Source organism: Portunus trituberculatus, chromosome 17, assembly GCF_017591435.1.
Source record: "Portunus trituberculatus isolate SZX2019 chromosome 17, ASM1759143v1, whole genome shotgun sequence".
NCBI lineage: Eukaryota > Metazoa > Arthropoda > Malacostraca > Decapoda > Portunidae > Portunus > Portunus trituberculatus.
In genome coordinates, this window is record NC_059271.1 from 27,450,025 (window position 1) to 27,473,330 (window position 23,306).

Consider the following 23,306-nt stretch of genomic DNA (forward strand, 5'->3'; position numbering starts at 1 on the left):
CTCTGACACACTTTTACTTTTATTTCCTCCATCATTCAATTCATCCGTTCCACTTCCCTTGTCCCTCATTTTTGCGTCGTCGTATTCTGCTTTCCTCTCTTATCTCATGTTGTTTTTCCTTATCCCGTTGTGTTTTACCTTCCGTCTTCCCTCAATTCCACTGCAACGCTTCTTTCATTTTCTTTCCTTTATTTTTTCCCTGTATATCATGGGATGGTTTCAGAATTGCCGTGTGTGTGTGTGTGTGTGTGTGTGTGTGTGTGTGTGTGTGTGTGTGTGTGTGTGTGTGTGTGTGTGTGTGTGTGTGTGTCGCGTACCAAGTCCTCGCACAATCTCATTTTCCCTCCCATCCAAGTCATATGTTTCTGGCTTTTGTTCCTTCCTAACTTGTTTATAAGAAAAAAGGGATTACTTCTTTTGCATACTGAGTTGAGATATCTTGTCATGTCCTTTAATATGAATACAAATGAGTGAACGTATGAATATGTAGATATGTGAAAATTCATCAGTTTACACACACACACACACACACACACACCGGAGAGAGAGAGAGAGAGAGAGAGAGAGAGAGAGAGAGAGAGAAATCACAGTAACATATTTCTGTATTGTTTGGAGGTACGTGTATTCTTTTGGACCCACCAGCTGCACGCCGCGCCACACAAGGCTTGCTCACACATTTCGTTGTCTATCCATCGCATTAACCCTTTCACTGCTCTGGTCATCCTTTAACGCCGAGAGTACCGTAGGAGAAATTCAAATATGCGTGACTATTGAATTAAGAGACTTTACCATATAGATAAACGTAAGAAAAGTTGTAAATGTGAATAATGGAAAACTTTAATTTCTACCTATGAAAATGGGGCTGTTAGTGTTTATCAGTAATATTTTTGTTAGTTTCAGGAATTTTTTAGGTTTTTTTTTTTAGGTATAATGTGTTGATGTATAAAGGAAATGTTGAATGGTGATAGTGGAATATTTTACTCTACCAAGAAAAGATGGATTAGTATAAGAGTTAACCAGTAATTTCCACGTTAAAATCAAAGGAACATCTTACTGTCCCTTGATTTCTTTAGAAGCAATGAAGAAATGAAAATATAGGCGTGAACTTTCTTTTTGCGGCAAGGAAACGAGTTGTAGTGGCGATGAAAAAAAAAAAAATAGATGAAAAATAAACTTTGAATCGCTATTTCTTCTCTAAACTCTCCTACTCTATTTTTTTTTCTTTAAAGATGCAGTAAGTAGTGGAACTTATTTTAGGAATGTTTTTTTTTCAATATTTTCTTAAGCCATCATGCAGTCTTCTTCTCATGCATAAAATTCACTTCTTTGTTAACTCAGTTTCGTGCAGATGTGGCGCTGGTGGCGGTGGTGGTAGTGGCAGTGGCAGTGGTGGTAGTGGTGGTAGTAGTGGTAGTGGTAGTAGGGGTGGTGGTGGTGGTGGTGACATTGCGTGATTCGTAAAGCTTCCTTGTCTTTAGCTGGTTACCTGTTGCCTAGTGTGTTTCTGGTCCTTGTCGTGGGGTCTGCGAGTCTCGTGTGGGGTTTTGGGACTCTTATGGCAGCACGCTACGCCTCTATGCCGCAATTTTGTCCTTGTCTCTTTATGCACTGCTTCTTTCTCCTTCTGTAATTGTCTTTTCGCTTTTATTTTCCCCGCTCCCCCGTGTTCCTGCCTGTGTCTGTTTTTATGTGAGAGAACGGAGAAGAGAGAAAACAAGATTGAGATAGTATTTCTCTGCCATTCAGCCTCCAACTCTCGTTTACACGGTTCATTTTTTCTTGTGCCTCTTATCTAAGTAGTGACTCATTTCTCCATTTATTCTTCTCTTCAACACGCGGAGTCATTCCTAGCAAGACGACACACACACACACACACACACACACACACACACACACACACACACACACACACACACACACACACACACACACACACACACACACACACACACACACACACACACACACACACACACACACACACACACACACACACACACACACACACACACACACACACGAGACTACACTCACTCGGCAAAACTCCTCGCATGATCTTTGTCCTAAATTACGCAAACGGGCGGAGTTACAGTCGTTTTTCTGGGCAGCTCATTTGCGCACGAACGAACCTTTTCACGCCACGAAGACCCGGTGAAAAAAGAAGATGGGTGGTGGGCGAGAAAGCGGCAATTTTCAGCATTCATCGCAATAAGTCTTCGTCGAGTAGCGTGCAGCCAATTTATATGCTCATCTGTGCGGAGGAAAAGAGGGAAATTAGTGCCTCTTAATTCTCCTCTCGTGACCTTTAGTGTGAGGAGGGAAAAAAAGACGCTTCTTTTACTAATGGTGTTTCCTTTTTTTCCTGCTTTTGTTTGCTTAAGTTAGATTTGGTTTGGTGAAGAGAGGTTAGGTTAAGTTCATTTTGGGGTGATAGAAAATATAAAGGGAATATTATTATTTTTTTTTTATTTACTAATGGTGTTTATGTATACGATTTGTTATTAGTGAAGCATTGTTCGGGTGCATTACATGAGCTTAGGTTGTGATTTCTCGTGACCTAAGTTTCGGAATGATAAAACTATAGTAGAAAATTATTCATGGTTCCAAAGACAATCGTTTTAAGTAATCGTATTTTTTATTTGTTTATTTATTTATTTTTTTTCAGTTATGGTGGGTGGCGGCGGCTTTGTGACCAAACTTCTGGAATGATAAAACTATAGTAAAATAATGATTGATGGTTCCAAAGACAACGATGTTTTAGTTTTATACATTTTTTTAAATTTCTTGTTCAGTTCTCATCATCTATTTTATCCCAATAGATTTTTAGTTTTTTCATTTCAATCGCTCTTTCCTGAACAACAAGCTTAATATTTTCTCTACGTTTTGTTCTTTTAGACATTCTATATTTTTTTCCAGACAATCTCAACATTTTTTTTCATTCCATTCATTTCATTCATTCTCTACTCATATATATATATATATATATATATATATATATATATATATATATATATATATATATATATATATATATATATATATATATATATATATATATATATATATATATTTATTTATTTATTTATTTATTTATTTATTTATTTTTTATTTTTTTTTCAATACTCTTCATAGAATAGCGTCTTCCTTCATTCTTTATATTCAATTTTCAACCATCTTTCCTAAAATACATCTCTCTCTCTCTCTCTCTCTCTCTCTCTCTCTCTCTCTCTCTCTCTCTCTCTCTCTCTCTCTCTCTCTCTCTCTCTCTCTCTCTCTCTCTCTCTCTCTCTCTCTCTCTCTCTCTCTCTCTCTCTCTCTCTCTCTCTCTCTCTCTCTCTCTCTCTCTCTCTCTCTCTCTCTCTCTCTCTTCCACACGCCAGCAGTTCCCTCACCTCAGATGGTTTACATTTGTTATTTATATCCCAAAGTGAAATGGACTTCCCAATTTCCTCAAGTCTTTCAGTCTCTCTCTCTCTCTTCTCTCTCTCTCTCTCTCTCTCTCTCTCTCTCTCTCTCTCTCTCTCTCTCTCTCTCTCTCTCTCTCTCTCTCTCTCTCTCTCTCTCTCTCTCTCTCTCTCTCTCTCTCTCTCTCTCTCTCTCTCTCTCTCTCTCTCTCTCTCTCTCTCTCTCTCTCTCTCTCTCTCTCTCTCTCTCTCTCTCTCTCATTTATCATCTTTCTCCGTGTAATAATTCACCTTCGTATTATCCAGAACTCGACGGACCCACATTCATCCTGACATCCCCTTCCCTCTTTCCTCTTCCCCCCTTTCCCCCTCCCAATTTCCCCTCACCCTTCTCCTCCCTCTTTACCGCCCGCCCCGCCGCTAAGTTATCGCTAATATTCTCTTGCATTTCATTTTTCCTTCCCTTTCTTTTTCATGTTCGGTACTCATTTAATTTTTTTTCTTTCCTGTGTTCCCCTCCTTTTCATTAACCCGTGGAACTGTTCGTCTAACCTCCATCATTTCCATAAAGTGTGCATCAATGAACCGCGCCACTTCCACGCGTCCAATATCGAATAGTTTTTCAAGAGTTTTTGTGCCCCATCTTGCCGCTCATCATTCACTTCAGCACTCTTATCCTGCGACGCGGCTATCCATCGCCTTACTGATCTTGCGTCCCTCTCTTCCTCCTCCTCCTCCTCCTCCTCCTCCTCCTCCTTATATCTACGCCCATCCCTTCCTTTTTTCCCTGTAAATGAGTCTTTTTCTCTTCCTATTTCTTTCGCTCACTCTCATCTGTCTCATTATCTCTTTCTCTATATCTCTCCTTTTCTTACATTCTTAATATCTTTTCGTTTTTTTCCTCCCCTTTCAGATTTTTTTTTCCTTCATTTCTACGTTTTTTTTTTTTTTGCTTCTTTTTCCCTCTCATTTTTGTCTCTTTCTACATGTCTTCCTCTTTTCTTCCCTCTCTCCCTTTTCCTTCAGTCTGCTTTTCCTTTTCTTCCTTTTCCTCTTCCTCCATTTATTCTCTCCTCTCTGTACAACATCCATTCCCTTCTTCCCTGTTTCCCTTCTCTATATTTTTCGTTACTTTTTCTTTCCCTCTCTTTTCTTCTTTCCCTACAATCTCTAACTTCTCAATTTTCTTCATCTTCCCATCCTTAATTCCTTTTTTCCTATTTCTCTTTCCTTCTTCCTTTCCTCCATTGTTTTATTAATTTTATCCTTCCATCTCTTCCACCTCCCTCCGTTTTGTGTTTCCTCCCTTTATCATCCTCAATAATCCCTCTCTTCCGTCTCTATTTCCCTCCTTAATTTCCTACCACCTTCCCATTTTCCTTCATCCCTCCCTAATTCCATATTTCCCTTGGTCACTATTCAATCTCTTTCCTCACTCTTTTTTTTTCTCCCTTTGTCACTCATGTCTCCCGTACTCCATTCTCTCTCTCTCTCTCTCTCTCTCTCTCTCTCTCTCTCTCTCTCTCTCTCTCTCTCTCTCTCTCTCTCTCTCTCTCTCTCTCTCTCTCTCTCTCTCTCTCTCTCTCTCTCTCTCTCTCTCTCTCTCTCTCTCTCTCTCTCTCTCTCTCTCTCTCTCTCACCCTCGGCATCAGTGGAAGGTCCGGCAGGGAACGAGGCTACTTTCTTGTTCCTGAGAGCCGTCTATTTTTACGGCTTGGGGCTCGAACCCCTTTACTGCACGCCCCTTCCCGGCCTTGAGCCAGAAAGCCACTCGTAAGCTACTCAGAGGCAAGAAGTGAAATATTCCACACTTTCCAATACTGTCCCCGCGTGAGCAATATGTTTCCCATCGTCCATTCGTTTCTATAAGACGGGAAGATGGAGTGGACTGTGTAAGGGGGAGAGGCGGTGGCTGGCGGCGAGAGTGAGTGAAAGGGTGAAGTTATGTAAAGTGTGAGAGTGTGATGAGGTGAAGTGTTTAAGCGTTTTCTGCGAGCTGGCGTGACGAGCGGTGGCGATGAATTGTGACGTTAACCCCTTCAGTACTGGAACGCATTTTTATCATGAATTATTCGTGTGATTAGTCTATTTTGTTGACATTAGAAGGGTCTATGGAGGTCAAAAGATTAGTGGCCAGAGTCTTCACTATTTTAATCCCTACTTAAGTTTCTGAAGCTGTATAGAATCGCCAAATGAGTGACTGGAAAGAATAGGAAAACGCGTCATGGTACTGAAGGAGTCAAAGAATGTTAAGGGAAAAATAAGATTATGCATTAAGGCTGTTACGATTCGTGGAGGGATAATGCATCAGGGAGGAAGGAATAAAGGAAGGTGGACTCTCTCTCTCTCTCTCTCTCTCTCTCTCTCTCTCTCTCTCTCTCTCTCTCTCTCTCTCTCTCTCTCTCTCTCTCTCTCTCTCTCTCTCTCTCTCTCTCTCTCTCTCTCTCTCTCTCTCTCTCTCTCTCTCTCTCTCTCTCTCTCTCTCTCTCTCTCTCTCTCTCTCTCTCTCTCTCTCTCTCTCTCTCTCTCTCTCTCTCTCTCTCTCTCTCTCTCTCTCTCTCTCTCTCTCTCTCTCTCTCTCTCTCTCTCTCTCTCTCTCTCTCTCTCTCTCTCTCTCTCTCTCTCTCTCTCTCTCTCTCTCTCTCTCTCTCTCTCTCTCTCTCTCTCTCTCTCTCTCTCTCTCTCTCTCTCTCTCTCTCTCTCTCTCTCTCTCTCTCTCTCTCTCTCTCTCTCTCTCTCTCTCTCTCTCTCTCTCTCTCTCTCTCTCTCTCTCTCTCTCTCTCTCTCTCTCTCTCTCTCTCTCTCTCTCTCTCTCTCTCTCTCTCTCTCTCTCTCTCTCTCTCTCTCTCTCTCTCTCTCTCTCTCTCTCTCTCTCTCTCTCTCTCTCTCTCTCTCTCTCTCTCTCTCTCTCTCTCTCTCTCTCTCTCTCTCTCTCTCTCTCTCTCTCTCTCTCTCTCTCTCTCTCTCTGGAACGGTAGGAATAAAACCGTGTTTTAAAGATGCATGTCCTCTTAAGCCGAATGAAATGAATTATTATAACCCTTATCATCATCCGCCTTGAAAACCACCAAACTACCTCTTTTTTTTCTTTTTTACATGTGAAATGTAGCGATAATTAACTTCGCCATAACAAGCCTCCATCACAATGGGAAACTGGAAAAAAAAGGTACTCTGTGAAAGGAATTAAAAGAACCCTCTCTGTGTGGATAATGGCAAATTAAACACATACACACACACCGACACACACACCGACACACACACACACACACACACACACACACACACACACACACACACACACACACACACACACACACACACACACACACACACACACACACACACACACACACACACACACACATCCCCTTTATGGTACGCTGTGGAATTTTAATGTCTCTTAGGAAGCCTTACCATTATTCCGCCCCTCGCGTGAGTACTCGGACTGAGGGGCTGGAGTGCTGCGCTGATGGCACGCGTCCTCTCACGGGCCCCAAGGTTACGTGCTCCGTTGTGTGCTGTGTAAATCCAGCCAGGCGTTTCAGCCCAGACTCTCCTCTCCGCCTCCTCTCCTCTGCTTGAAACTCTACGGCTAAAAAGACCCACGTTTTTTTCTCCCTCCGCTTGCTGCCTCTAATTATTGAAATTACTTTAATGAAGCAGCCAAGGAAGTAATGTAACATGCAGGTATTCCAGAGAGTTTGTGGATCATAAATGCGGGAAGCGATGAGAAGAGAAGGGAAGGGAATGGAAAGGAAAGGAAGGAAAGCAAAGCAAGGCAGTGTTCAGTTGACGAGGAATGAGAGAAAGGACTGTGGATTGAAGAAGGGAAAGCGTAAAGGGAAGGGAACGTTTGAGATTTGGACGGTGAAGAAAGATACAATTCGGTGGTTAAACTATGAGGGAAAGTGTAGTTGGAGGGTTTGAAAGTGGGCTAAGTTACAGGCGGAGTTGCTGAATGGAGTGGAAAGAAAGAAAGGAAGGAAGGAAGGCGCTAGTGAATGATGGGAGAGTTAAAAGAGGTACAATTAGAATGATGAATGGCTAGGGATGGTTCCGTTGAATGGCACAATTTATTTGCTTGGAAATGTGCATAGTAATGATAAATGGTAATATTTATTTTTTATTTTTTATTCTTTATTTATTTATTTGATTTTTTTGCGAAGGAGAGAATGAAAATCTAGAGGAAACTAGCACGGGGAGTAGTAGTGATAGCCTTGTTCCCTACTGGACCCTCCACTGATGCCGAGGGTAGAGAGAGAGAGAGAGAGAGAGAGAGAGAGAGAGAGAGAGAGACTATCATATTTTGTATTCTATTGTTGGATCAGGCCTTTGAGAAACTTCAACACACACACACACACACACACACACACACACACACACACACACACACACACACACACACACACACACACACACACACACACACACACACACACACACACCATCAATATACACTCATCACCTTCCTTCACCGACCCACTTTGCATAACTTTTCTTGCGTCCCCCTTGAGCCTGAACGAACGCCAAGTGGTTAAGCCTTCAGGAGCAAGTCACCAGCAGGCTTCCCGTCGTGGCTCTACCTTACCTGTGTTCTCGCCTGAACTGTTTCTTGTTTCATGTACGCTTCACTTTCATGAATAACGGAGTAGGAGTGACGGCGGTAAATCATGAGTGTGTTTTACGGTAAGGCTTGAAGAGTACTGAAGTGTGAAGGAAGGAAAACAGTTGTATTTCTATTTAACATTAACGTCTCGAGTACCGTGACGCTTTTCCATCTTCATTCTGCTTACTATTTGGTGATTCTATACAGCTTCAGAAACTCATTTGGGGATTAAATTAGTGAAGACTCTGGTCATTAATCTTCTGACCTTCATAGACCCTTCCTAATCGTACCCAAAACTCATGGTCAAAATGGGTTTTAGTACTGAAGGGGTTAACAAGTGCCAATGGTGAATTATTCGATGTATGTGGTAAAGGTGTAATGTTTGTTGCCTGTAGTCCTCCTTACCACTCCGTTCCCTGTTCGTCTTTCTATCTCATTCCATTCATCAACTTAAATATTCGTGCATTCTTCTACCTTCGCCATCCTTGCCTTTATCCTAGTTCTCCCTTTCTGCCTCCAGCTTCACCTTTCTTCTCTCTTTCTCCTCCGTCTCCCTCTTTCTCCTTCTCCATCACCTCCTCTCTCATTTTCATTTCACCTTCTCCTCTATCTTTTACATTCTCTTCTGCTTACATCTATCCTTTCTTACTTTACCTCAATCTAATGTCTCTTTTTTTTCCTTCCCATCTACACGTTTTCCTGTCAAGTGTACCCATCTTTTCCTCCCACTCCTTTATCCCTCCTCCATTCATCCATCCCTCAATCCCAGGGTGACACTTCTCTCGTTCATCCACGCCACTGTTTCTCCCACACAGATCGTATCACTTCCTCCTCTTCCTCTTTATCTTTTTTCCTTTCTCATCTTACGTAAGTAAAGGTCTCTCTCTCTCTCTCTCTCTCTCTCTCTCTCTCTCTCTCTCTCTCTCTCTCTCTCTCTCTCTCTCTCTCTCTCTCTCTCTCTCTCTCTCTCTCTCTCTCTCTCTCTCTCTCTCTCTCTCTCTCTCTCTCTCTCTCTCTCTCTCTCTCTCTCTCTCTCTCTCTCTCTCTCTCTCTCTCTCTATCTATCTATCTCTCTTTCTCTCGTCTCTCTATCTTCCTTATCGTTTCGCCCTTCACATCACGTCACGTTAGACAGACACTCTCCAGAAAATGACAAAATGAAACTAGAAATGCGATTCGCTTTCCTTACACACACACACACACACACACACACACACACACACACACACACACACACACACACACACACACACACACACACACACACACACACACACACACACACACACACACACACACACACACACACACACACACACACACACACACACACACACACATCGTCAGCTGCTCCTTTGTATTCTCGCGTCCTCTGTGGTCTGGGCAAAAATCTGCTTTTTTTTTTTATCTTTTTTTCCCTTCCGTGAACTTCTCAGCAGGTATTTGAATTTGGAGGAAGAGGAGGAGGAGGAAAGAGGAGGAGGTGGAAGAAGAGGAGAAGGAGGAGGAGGAGGAGGAGGAAGGAGGAAGGAGGAGGAGGACGAGGAGGACGAGGAAGGAGGAAGGAGGATGAGGAGGAGGAGGAGGAGGACAAGGAAGAAGGAAAGAGGATGAAGAGGAAGAAGAGGAGGAGAAGGGCAGAAGTCTCACATAGGAATAAATTTAGGAAGTTTTTCGTTGCAGTACAAAGGCGCGTTTATGGCGAGGTAGAAATACTAAAGTAACCATATTTTGAGAGAGAGAGAGAGAGAGAGAGAGAGAGAGAGAGAGAGAGAGAGAGAGGGTATTGGAGCGCTCTTTATCACCCTGGTGGAGACTGTATTTGACATTACGACTAAAACTAAAGCCAACACAAGCCAAGGAAAAAAGGGGAAGGAAAAAAGGGAAAAAAAGATACACACATTTCACTAAGGAAGCCAAGCGGTCGATGAAACGTCACCAACACCACTTAACTACCCTTCCTCCTCCTCCTCCTCCTCCTCCTCCTCCTCCTCCTCCGTTTACGCAGGGCATTTAGGACACAGGCAGGAATGTCACCGATCAGTCTCCCTATTAAGAACGGCACACTCACAATAAACTCAGCCGCATCAAAGACCAGTTCAGATTTTGGAGGAGGAGGAGGAGGAGGAGGAGGAGGAGGAGGAGGAGGAGGAGGAGGAGGAGGAAGAAACGTAGGCACAAACATTTTCTTCGTTACTTTATTTGATGTCATTCCATAGTTAAGTCTAAAGAGAAATGAAAAACTGGCTCATTTGCTTCATTTACTATACTGACACCATCGTAAGCACACACACACACACACACACACACACACACACACACACACACACACACACACACACACACACACACGAATCGAGAGAGAGAAACTTCAGAACATATTGTTTCTACGATAATCTTCCCTCCCATTCTATCCAACCACACCTTCCCCTCTTCTGTTACCTTCTATCTTTCTACCCCTTCTCCTTTCCCCTTACTTTCTTCTCCAGTCCATATCGATACTTTTCCTCACCTTCCTTCCATCTGACTAAATTTCCTCACCTTGCTTTAACCCCTTCAATACTGGGACACATTTTTGCCTTAAGATTTGTGTACTTTTACCATTTTATTGACATCAGGAAGGGTCTATGGAGGTCAGAAGATTAATGGCCACAGTCTTCGCTATTTTAATCCCACACATAAGTATCTGAAGCTGTATAAAATCACTAAATGAATGAATATGGAAATGCGTCATGGTTCTTAAAGGGTTAGACTTGGAAATTGAATAGACTACACATCAAACAACACCCCCGCCCCCTGTACACGTGGCTTTTAACTGGTGATATGATATTTGCCGATCTGCTCAAGTCTTTCTTTCATCTCCTTTCTTTCTTCTCTTCTGTCTTTTTTTTTTATTTACTTTTCCTTTGTTCTCCGATGCTTAGTTTGTTTTAGTGTGTTGTTCTTCAAATACTGTCATTACATGCCAATAAATCTCATAGTATCATACTTGTTTTATTATTTTATTTCCTTTTCCTCAACTTATTTCTTTCTTTCTCTCTTCTTTTATTCCTTTCTTTTACCAGTTTTGTGTTGAACGGCTGCAGTTGTCAATATTTAAAAGGAGTAATGATATAAAGTAAAGTATACGGGTTTCATGGATGTAAAAAACGAGTATAGCATTGTATTTTTGTTCATTAGATTACCCCTTCATTTGATATGAACCTTAATTCAACAAAATGAAAAACATTGTTGTGCGCTTTAGTTTAGTATTGTAGTTTTTTTTTTCACAGAACAAAAATCGTGCAACAACAAACAATAACTCAACAAACATGAAACAGTGCCCCGGACACTTTTTTGAATTATTCCCCTCGTTGGCTGAAATGAAGTACAACAAAAGAATGCTTAATTTCAACAAAACAAAACAATTCTTGTGCACCCTTTTCTTCACTCAATTAGTCCCACACTGGCGAGGGGCCGCGGAGGTTTGGAGGTTTGGTGGGCGGGGCTTCCACACACGCCTCTTCGAAGGAGGAAGTCACCTCACCACGCCGGGGAATATCGACTTCGTGTTTACAAGGGGAGCATATCAGTCAACTTAGAAGCGTCCTTCATTAACTTGCAAGGGTGTCTGATTACAAACTAGTGCAATTAGTGTGATCCATTAAACGAAGTCTTGGAAACTGAGGCTGGCGCAGATACTAAACACACACACACACACACACACACACACACACACACACACACACACACACACACACACACACACACACACACACACACACACACACACACACACACACACAGTTATCCAGTTTGTACCCTGAAAACTTCATTCACTTAGCTTAAGACTTAAGTTAAGTTAAGTATATATATATATATATATATATATATATATATATATATATATATATATATATATATATATATATATATATATTATTCATTTTAACATATTCCACTTACTTTTGCAGCCTCTCGCTTGCTCTCCCATAATTGCGTCAGTCTACCATCCCGCTGGCCTCTGTTCTCTAATGTAAACACTCAAATATTGGCCCTCTGGTAAACCAAATGGGAAATGCCATTCGGCGTAAAAGCACAATCTTTCAAACAGGAAAACAACAACAAATTTAGCCCTGAAACGGTCCGATAAAAGCACAACAGGATACTTTGGGAAAAAAAATAATGGAGAAGTTTCAATTATCAGTAGCATTGAATTCTGTCGATCGTGTTACCGAGAGAGAGAGAGAGAGAGAGAGAGAGAGAGAGAGAGAGAGAGAGAGAGAGAGAGAGAGAGAGAGAGATTTCACCCGATAAAAGGTACTAGGTTAAAAAAGAAAAAGATCATCAGAGTGAATGGTAGAGTTGCTGTTATGATCATTTTTTTTTTATCATGCATATTTTTCATCACTGCGCATTAAACGTATTAATTAATACTTCTGCTTTAGGAGATGAAGCGTAGCACATACAATGGTGGCGGTGGCTGTGGTCTTCCTGGTTAGCGACATAATGAAATAGAAGCTTTTCCATGAAGGCAGCTCGTCATGTCTCTTATTGAAGGGGAAACGTAAGACTATTTTTGCTTTATTTCCTCAGCACGTGTCCTTCATATCCCATTGATGAAGACTGAGTGCTATTGGAATCATTCATTTTTACTCCCTTTGCTCTATGGCTGAGGCCTCTCCGCGCCAGACGTTGGTTTATTAACGGCAAATACTGATGTGATACCTTGGTACAGACTTAATTACACCTCGTTAATTAGCAAGCTAGTCACATCAGTAAAGGACGTGTGAATTGGCCCTGCTTTAACGAATTACCACCGACTTACTAATTCCTTTCTGTTGTTTTTACATCATCATCCTCATCAGCTTGTAGAATCTCATCACAGAACAGAAAAGTGACTCTTGATCTTCACCACTTATCTCTGTTAATTGTCTATTCCAGGAAAATTTGTAACACTGCCTCATCATCTAAGTTTCTCCCTGCTCTGGTTGTTATTGAGTCACTTCAATTGCCCAGGTATGTCTGTTTAGCACCGGTACGTACACAGGTAGTTATTAGGTTAACGAACAACTTTCATACAGCAATTAACCTGTATGTACATTTTTTCTTACTGAAGCACCAAGTTTGTGATTAAAGCTAGCAATTCACATCACTTGGTCACTTTCGACTCTACGTGCAATCATCAGACACTCAACGTGGTCCTGAAGTCAAGTTACGCGAATTTAGTCTTCTATTCTTCATTTACGCCTCGTTCATTCTTTTGTGGCTGATGCAAATTTATCCTCTTATCACCAGCATCAATCCTTTTCCCAATATCCTGGGTCTGCGCGCCGCTCCAGGACGCGAGAGGAGGAAAAAAGTGCTCCGGCTGATGTTTTTTTTTTTTTTTTTTTTTTTGTCTTACAGCACTACCACCACAGCTCGCTCTTTCCTCTTCTCTTTGACTCTCTCTCTCTCTCTCTCTCTCTCTCTCTCTCTCTCTCTCTCTCTCTCTCTCTCTCTCTCTCTCTCTCTCTCTCTCTCTCTCTCTCTCTCTCTCTCTCTCTCTCTCTCTCTCTCTCTCTCTCTCTCTCTCTCTCTCTCTCTCTCTCTCAAGCTATCATATACTACATATTTTTAATGCATTGCAAACATGGCATCACTAGTTTGCAAAAAAAGTCACTGTGCTGCCTCGGGGTTTTCACAGTAATGGAAGGCCTCGCGGGGTATGCAATATGCGACTCAAGATGAAGAGATGGAGACCGGAACTTGAATACAGACTTACATAAAAGGACGAGAGAGAGAGAGGGAGAGAGAGAAAGAAAGAGAAAAGACATATACTACACAAAACTTAAAATACATGAAATACAAAACGAACGCTGTACGAAAGACACGTAAATAAAACCATTATATAAGAAAAAAAGAGAAATTAATGTGGTAGTTTTTTTAGTAATGGTTTTAGGTAAGTTGTTATGTCGCTGAATGGTCCCAGCAGGTACACACAGGTGGGCTTTAAGGTTGTCAGGTTGTCAGGTTGTCAAGACGTCAAGGTGTGGGCGAGTGTAGTGGCGTGTGATGGACACAGAAGAAATGAAGAAAGGGGAAAGACGAGGAGGAAAGGAAGAGTTGAGGATTGTAAGAGAGGAAAGAAAGGATAATACTGTAAGAGGAGGAAGGGAAGAGTGGAGGAAGACACCACATAGGGCTGGAAAGAGAAACAGATAGATAAATACATAGATAGATAGATAAATGAATACATCATTACCCCACAACACTACCCACGTTGACTTAATGAGAAACATTGATTTTGTATCCAACTTAATGCTGCCTCACAATATTGTTAAACTAGAAAGAGGAACAAGCAGAAGAGATGGAAAAGTGATTATGGGGCGGACGAACGGAAAGAGACGCATTCAGACAAGAGACAGGAAAGGCAAACTGGGAAAGAAAGAGACGGAAAGAGACATGCAGGTGGAAGAGACAGGAATGGAACGATGGAACAGAGTAGAAGGAAGGAAAAGAAGGAGTGTAGGAAATGGAAAGAAGAAAGAGTGGCATCAGCGGTGTTTTTTTGTTCTTTTTTCTTTTCCTCAGCCATGATGAAGTGGTCTCCTGAAGGGATGAAATTTACTCTTGTGGGAAATGGACCGAATTCTCTCTTTTTTCTCTACGTCTATTTCTTTCTTTCTTTTTCTCGCTCTCTTTTTTCCTTTCTTTCTTTCTTTTAGTGGAGCCTTTGCCTTTTGTTGTGTTTCTTTTTCCTGGTTCTTGCTTTTCTTTTGGTTTCGTCTGTCTGTGTGTTTTTCTGTATGTGCCTCACTCTGCCAGTTTGTCCATGTAACTCTCTTTATATGTATTTGCATCTGTCTATCTATCCATCCATCTATTTCTACATATCTGTTTATGCCTCTATTTACCAACATATCATTCATGTCTCTCAAATATATATCTCTCTCCAATCTTTGTCTCCTTCTCTTCCTCCCCTCATCACCTCTATCCCGCCAAAAGAAGATAAAAGACAAGAAAAAAAACTTCTACAACCTTTTTTTCTTCCAAATTTCCGTGTGGCACAGATGCATAACCAATCAGGTGGACGGTGGCCTAATCTGTCCCTTTAGCGTTAAGTCCGCCAATCCACTCTCACTTTACGATACTTTGGTGGCTGGTTCTAATCACGCTCTACGACTCTGCGGCTCAGTGAAATGCCGCCAGGAAAGGAAATAGGGCAAGATAAAACGGGGAAGGGGAACAGACAGTAATGGCCCCACGATCAGTTCCCTTCTTGAGTTCCTACTTATCCAGATTGTCCGAAAGATTTGTATCAGTGTGGTCGGCTGTCTATTTGTCTGTACGTCTGTGTGTTTGGCGGTTTTAAATGAATATAAAAGGTAGATGGATATATACAAATGGAGAGAGAGAGAGAGAGAGAGAGAGAGAGAGAGAGAGAGAGAGAGAGAGAGAGAGAGAGAGAGAGAGAGAGAGAGAGAGAGAGAATGTTTCCCTATGGACGTAGTGAAAAATTATCATGACTACTTGGTAAAATTATTATCATCGTTATCATTTATTATTATTGTTATCACCACCACCTCCACTACTACAACTACTATTACTGCTGCTGCTACTACTACTACTGCTATTTGTGTTACTAATACTACTAATGCTGCTATTACTGCTACTACTTCTACTACTGCTACTAATGCTACTGCTACTGCCACTGCTACTGCTACTACTACTACTACTACTACTACTACTACTACTACTACTACTACTACTACTACTACTACTAGAAGACTTACTACTTCAGTTGAACATGGTGCGTAGAATGTTTTTTTTTTCTTATTTGTGTTGTAATGATGCGATGAAGGAGATAGTAAAGAAAACAGTACGTAAATGAAGAGCTATCACTTCCACACTGCAATGTCCAGTGAGCTCTTCACCAGCTGGCTCCGGAGTGACGAGTTTCCACACCACTCTGACGCCCTCCCGCCTCCATGACACTGAGAGATGGAATAACACTTTCTGAAACCAAATGCTCAGAATATTACACGTTCGAAGACTTGTTAGGGATCATTTCAAATTCCAGTTCGTGTTTCATTTATATTAAGTTTTGCTGCAGATTATCACGATGAAGTGTTACGAGTACTTTGTTTTCTTCATGATTCGGCTTGGAGTAAATATTTTTTAGTCGTACTCTGAAAAATTAGGTTTTTAGTACAATATTTTTCTATTATTTTTTCTAGCCATTCTTAAATATTTTGTATACTAACTCTTGTTTTTATTTCCAGCTTTGTACTCAGGAAGTAACGTCATTTGATATGTAATGAATGGGTTTGTCACTTTGACATGGTGTGTGTGTGTGTGTGTGTGTGTGTGTGTGTGTGTGTGTGTGTGTGTGTGTGTGTGTGTGTGTGTGTTTTACAAAGACTGGAAGTGACACGACATACCCTCTGGCTTCTTTTACTACGCACACACACACACACACACACACACACACACACACACACACACACACACACACACACACACACACACACACACACACACACACACACACACACACACACACACACACACACACACACACGTTATGAACTTCTTCTGTAGTCACGCACTAATTCCTTTTCACTGTAATGTACTACGTATCTTTCCCGTCCAATTTTCCAGTCGCGTGGAGCTGCTCACTGCCTTACAATATCACGAGCCTCTTCTTATCCCTCATCTGCCCAGCATCTCACATTCAAATTTCCCTCATTCCACCCTCCACGCATCCCATCACGTTCTTCCCTCTCTCAGCCCCTCCCCTCTCCAAGCTACTCTCCATCGTTCTCTTCCTCTACATCTTTTTGGGATAATAGAAAACTTTTTTTCGGATTTTTACGGTTCGTGACGGCAAGATTGCTTCAGGATCCGGATGGTGGGTCGCGGCGCCTCGCTCGCTGCCTTCCATCACAGCGCCGCCCCGTCCTAATTTTTTTTTGCCAAGGATGAGAAATTTGATTTTTCTTATGTTGAAACAGCCAGAGAGAGAGAGAGAGAGAGAGAGAGAGAGAGAGAGATGCCTCCTACCTTTCTGTAAATCTTCATGCTCGCTTCCTCGCATCCTTTTGTGTGGTTTCATATTCATATTTTTACAGTTTCATGTGATGTGTCTCTTTCTCGAGTTTTTTTTTTTCATTCTTCCGTGCGAGCAGTTTAATTTTGCGCTCTAAATAGAAACTCTTGGCGCACTGCAACCATCCTCATTTTACAGGACATTTTCCAAGGGAATGAAGCTTTAAAACATTAACCAACCTTCCATACAACTTGAGGCAATGGAGGAAGGAACATCAGTTGGTCTGGAAGGCGCCATGGTACTTGGATGGTTGAAGGAGGGAGATGCTGTTCACTCTGTTTGGCAAGGGATTGCTGGTGCAGAAGCAGGTTGATTGAGTGGCAAATTGATTTAAAAGCGAAAGAACAAGATCACGGCTCTCACTGGAGGGAGGAAAGGTGGTGACAAGCCTTGTGGGTTTGGAAGCGTTGAAAACTAGAACGAGTTCACATAGAGAATGGGATGAACGGACGATTAGGAGCTCGAGCATAATTGATAGTGATCTGTGTGCGTTTATGTTCATTTTAACTGTATTGAGAGAGAGAGAGAGAGAGAGAGAGAGAGAGAGAGAGAGAGAGAGAGTAACGGAGGTAAACAAAAAGCTTGATTTGTTATATACAGAGTTTTAGCTGGCGATCACATCTGCCCGAGGCGCAGGAAGGGAACGTGTTCTAGCTTTTTGCCGTCCGCAAGAGAATGAAATAAAGGGTTCAAATATTGAGTTTATAAAGGGAGAGGCGGTGTGCTGGCTTTGGGAGTCCTGTTACTGTCTTTAGTATTAATACAGCTGCCGCTGCTGCTGCTGCTTCTGCTCCTTATTTTACTAGTTCTTCAGTTGCTATTATCAATACTGCTGGTGCTACTATAAGTAATGATAATGATAATAATTATACCGTTATAAGTGCTATATCAAAATAAGAGCAACAGTACAGATCACAGCAGCAACCAAAAATAGTGAAGAAAAAATAGTGTCAAATATTAGCGAGTCACGGCTGGTCGCATAGGATACATTTATAAGCTGCAGGGGATTTGTTCTGCAACAGAATTATTGATGAATGTCGAATTGAACATTCTGACACAACCTGCTGCTCGGAGCGCCGCGCTGCACAATGCGTCACTGTAAATCTTGGTAGGAAATAGTGCCGCTGGTGATGCGCTTCAGGGAGAGGAAAGTGTTTAGAAACATCACTATCATCATCATTATCATGAAAGCAGAGCTATGTTTGCGTGTGATTTGTGTGTGTGTGTGTGTGTGTGTGTGTGTGTGTGTGTGTGTGTTTGTATCTTTAATGAGTACTGCAGTCTTGTCACTTTCGCTGTGTATTTTTTACTTTCCTCCCTGATGCATTATTGCAGTCATCGCCACACTTAAAGTTTATCATTGCACTTGACAGCCTCGCTCTTCATTTGATGGATAGCATTCGTATTGCAAATATGCGTTTATGCATGAAAAATGTTACTGCCAAAACTAGATGGGGGTACGAATTCCTTTTCTCAAGTCCATAATTTAGGAAGCGTCAACATAAAAGCAATATATTTAACTCGCAATGGTAATTTTTACATTTCACCTAAAGAAAACTATAATTCCATTACATATAAGAGTTCTCACGAGATTCAGTAACACAATGCTCATAAAGAATTATTTTATACTCACTCAACTGGAATTATACGATATTTTGATGATCTTATCCATAAAGAATGAAAAACAGGCGACACTCAGAATTCTGCGGGTGGGAAAAATTGGAGAGTGCGTATGAACGAGAAAGATGTGGCGGCAGGAATTGTGCGGAAAAGAAAAGCTAAAATCAGGAGAGAAAGATGTCTTGAAGTTTTGTTAAGAGTTAGTGGTCGTGTAGATGGCAGTGGCAGTAGTAGTAAGTTTAGTAATAATAGTAGTAGTAGTAGTAGTAGATAGAAGCAGTAGTAGTAGTAAAGTGGTTCAACGCAAGTCATTAGCGAGCAGAATCAAGGTTAATGGCCTTACCTTAATGGACTTTCGAATAATAATGTGTCAGGAAAATAAACCTGAGATAGAGGTGCCTTTTTAAGAGAAAGGCTGTTAGTAGTAGTAGTAGTAGTAGTAGTAGTAGTAGTAGTAGTAGTAGTAGTAGTAGTAGTGGTAGTGGTAGTAGTAGTAGTAGTAGTAGTAGTAGTAGTAGTAGTAGTAGTAGTAGTAGTAGTAGTAGTAGTAGTAGTAGTAGTAGTCTTAGTAATAATAATAGTAACACCGTGTTAGATAATGAAAGCAAAAAAGGAAAAAGAAGCCTGATAATATTTCCTGCCATCACTCCATGCACACCGACATTTCATGAATCTAACCTTTTTTTTTTTCTATACCAGAAATGTTTGAGTTGGCAACAGTAACTTATTTGATGAAGGAAATGAACAGTGATTTTTACTTTTTTGTTTTTCCAAGCGGGCCTGAAGGGATGAAAGTAGTCACGCAGAGTAAAAGTTTGGAAACAGTTTTCATCATTACTCAATTCCCCGCTTGACTTTTATCCCTTCCGGGGCTGAGAGGGTAGCCTGGAGAGGGAGGCTGCTACTGTTGGAGACTTGAAAATGGGATGAGAGGACTGGGGAAGTATTATTGTTCGTCTCCACGTGGCTGTACTGTGCTGGATCCTCGTGTTCCGTCTCCTTTTCGTTGTCTTTGCAAATGGTGTCCTGGCGAAGCTCCTCTTTAAAGTATTTGAATCTTTGCTTTAGGAAACAATTTTTTTTCTGGTTCCTCTGAAGTCTTCTTACTTTCGATCTTGTGTCCAGGTGTGCGAGATCGACTTTCAGAACTGTTTTTTTAGTGTCATTTTTTTCATTGACTTTTAATTACTATGTTAGATATTATGTCATATTCGAGGAGTTTCAATGAATGCGACGTTGTTATTTTTTCTAGTTCCGTTGCAAAGGGTACATGTGCGAAACGTTTAAAATATTCAGTTCTATAAACGTTTTGAAATACTTTTTTGTTGGTAACGCGGCTGAAGAGAAAAGGGAGAGTTTCAATACTTTCTGGAACTCAGTGTGGATGTGAAAATGCGAAAAACGTGTGAGGAATAAATGCATCTTGAACGCAGCCAGAGATTCCTTTGTCAGTATTTCGTCTTAACTTTAATAGGCACTTCCTCAATACCAAAGAATAAAGGAAGTGTGACAATTATTGACAAGGAGATAAAAAGAATATGCAGATCAAGATTTTGTAATGAATTTAAAGAAAGACAAAATAAGCATAATGGAGGAAATGATCATTAGTTTGGCTTGAGGATCCTTCTTAAGGGAAACTTTGAACTGGGAAACATTCATTAAGCAACTGATACTTCATCCTCTCATCGCGCAGCTCAGTCATCCAGGAAAGTTAATGTACACATTTACACAAACATTATGCACGTCTCCCCGCCGGGCGAGGGACGGCCTGGGTACTCACCGGCAGCCTGGCGTACGAGGTGAGCTGCAGCCAAGACTTGTCCCCGCCATCACGATCGCTGCCCTCCTCTCCCTGCAGCTGCACACTCAGTTCGTCGCTCTCCCCACCCAGAGCACCATTGATGCCGTAGGACGGGTCAGACGCTCGCCTCTTCACGCGTCCTGCACCAACCCGATTCTTCAGAGGGTTCTGGTAGTGCTTCTGCGGGGGTGGGTGTGGGGGCGGCACGGGTGAGCGGCTGGCGTGGTCTGCCTTGGCTTGATGGCACTCCTGAGCCAGACCTTCCACCCGCTCTCGCATGTTCTCGAGGTCGCGGGTCAACCTTGCCTCTCGTCGGCCGCCATGCACAGTGGCTATCTCCAGTCTGCCACGAAGCTCCTCCAGGCGGCCAAAGAGGAAAAAGAAGGATCCTGCCTGTGCTATGGCCAGCACCAGCAGCACACCACACAGTAGCGGCCAGAACAGCGGACTGGATTTGTGTCTGAGCCGCCCGTGAGGCTCATGGGTGAGGGGCTCGGTGTCCTTCATAGTGTGGTGGTGGTGGACGCCTCACTGACACCCAGGGCTACTCACGCCTCACTCTTCACTGTCACCACACTCATCACCTGTATCACCCACTGCCACACACACCTGCGCTCTCCAACACGCGGGGCTGAACACTGACACTGCGTTTTGCACCTTTTCCTTTCACATTGCACAAAGTCTCATGTATCCTGCACACATGCTGAAAACAAGGAGAAAAACACGTCAGCTATAACACACCATGGCTTATATGTCTGGCATTGCATATACAGACATTGCATCACACATCACCTTGACACACTAGACTGCATTGCAACATGACAGGAGACACTCAAGAATGCACAGATCGCTTTTCCAACGCACTATTCTTCTTGCTCAACTATCGGGAAAATGTTTTGTGTTTTCTGCAGGATCGTCATGTTTCCAGTTTCTTTCCTGTGGTGGCGGTGCCGTGTGTCCCTGCCTTGTTGTCCTCTCCTCGCCTCAGCTCTTCTCGTGTGTCCCCTTCCCGTTGACATGGCTTTATCCAGGGTTTAGACGAGATCAACTCCGGCTTAACCACTTCCTTTCTCCTGGTCCCTATGCACGTCTTTGTCTTTCGTGTGTTGTGTGTCTCGCGTGTTTGGCTTTCATCCTCTTCCTCCATCAGCCCAGAGCTCGTTCGTGTGTCGTTGTTGATATCTGCAGTATTTGCCTGCTAGCCCTTTCCCCAGCATTTCTCTCTCTCTCTCTCTCTCTCTCTCTCTCTCTCTCTCTCTCTCTCTCTCTCTCTCTCTCTCTCTCTCTCTCTCTCTCTCTCTCTCTCTCTCTCTCTCTCTCTCTCTCTCTCTCTCTCTCTCTCTCTCTCTCTCTCTCTCTCTCTCTCTCTCTCTCTCTCTCTCTCTCTCTCTCTCTCTCTCTCTCTCTCTCTCTCTCTCTCTCTCTCTCTCTCTCTCTCTCTCTCTCTCTCTCTCTCTCTCTCTCTCTCTCTCTCTCTCTCTCTCTCTCTCTCTCTCTCTCTCTCTCTCTCTCTCTCTCTCTCTCTCTCTCTCTCTCTCTCTCTCTCTCTCTCTCTCTCTCTCTCTCTCTCTCTCTCTCTCTCTCTAACAAGGTATTTACTCCCAGCCACTGTGTCCTTGCCTTCCTTCCTACCACGCAGCTCCTCGCTAGGTATTCTCCAGAGGACGTGAAACTTTTATCTCCTTTCATTTCACTCATGTCTTCGATTCTTATTTGCTTCCCTCATGGTATTTGTTTGGGTGGGTGGAGTCGATGCAGCCCCTTGTGTGTTTTCTTTCTCGTGTCGTCTCTTTATTGGTATTTTGTTGCTAGTGTTGTTCTTGTTTTTATTTTATGGATTTTCGTTGATTTTTTTCTTTCCTTTCTTTTCTTTTGGTATTTGTTTTTTATTATTTTTCTTTTTTTTTCCTCACTGTGTTATCAATCTACCTTCCTTGTATTTTTTTTCAAGTGTTTTCTCTCTCTCTCTCTCTCTCTCTCTCTCTCTCTCTCTCTCTCTCTCTCTCTCTCTCTCTCTCTCTCTCTCTCTTGCATTGCTGGTAATCAACTTAGATATTTTCTTTTGCACATGCTTTCCTTTCTCTTCGTGCGTGTCTTTCTCCTTTTCTTTCTCCTTCATTTATCTCACACCTTCTTTTCCTGATCTTTTTCCTCCTCCTCCTCCTCCTCCTCCTCTCTTTGCTTTTTCTTCGTTTTATCTGCATCCCTTCGTCTTAGTTTTCTCTTTAATCTCTTCTTCTGAATTTGATCAAAGTGATACAATGATATGATGCAAAAGTAATGCTATGAATTATATCTAAATTACAGAGAGAGAGAGAGAGAGAGAGAGAGAGAGTGTGTGTGTGTGTGTGTGTGTGTGTGTGTGTCAGTCCATATTCATAACGAGGAAGGAGGGGGTCAGTAAGAAATTCGAGTTACGTTGATTCTGAGAGTCTCTTTTTAAAAATCTGCGCATGGCAAGTCTCTACAGTGAAGTGTGGGGCTGTTATTGCATCATGTTCGTCTTTACCCCTTCAGCACCACGACGCGTTTGTATGTGCATTCTGCTTACTATTTAGCGATTTTGTACACCTTGAGAAACTTATGTGGTTGATTAAAATAGTGAAGATTCTGGCTATTAATCTTCTGACCTCCATAAACCTTTCCTAATGTCAATAAAAGAGTCTAATTGTACACAAATCTCAAAGTAAAAAATGTGTCTCAGTATTGAAGGGGTTAATGTGATTGTCTTCTGTTAACATGCATAGACTTCCCTTTTTTTATCTACTTAACTATATTTAATAAGTTCGCACATTTGTTTAC

General features: G+C 42.1%; 1 protein-coding gene across 1 annotated transcript in view; it reads right to left on the reverse strand.

Moving 5' to 3' along the window:
- LOC123504912 overlaps positions 1 to 23,306 on the reverse strand; it is a 167,157-nt gene that overhangs the window by 119,834 nt on the left and 24,017 nt on the right. The window contains exon 2 of the mRNA XM_045255828.1: positions 20,484 to 21,207. Coding sequence (XP_045111763.1) covers positions 20,484 to 21,011 — 528 coding nt within the window. The 5' untranslated portion in view covers positions 21,012 to 21,207. The remainder of the gene's footprint in view (positions 1 to 20,483; positions 21,208 to 23,306) is intronic.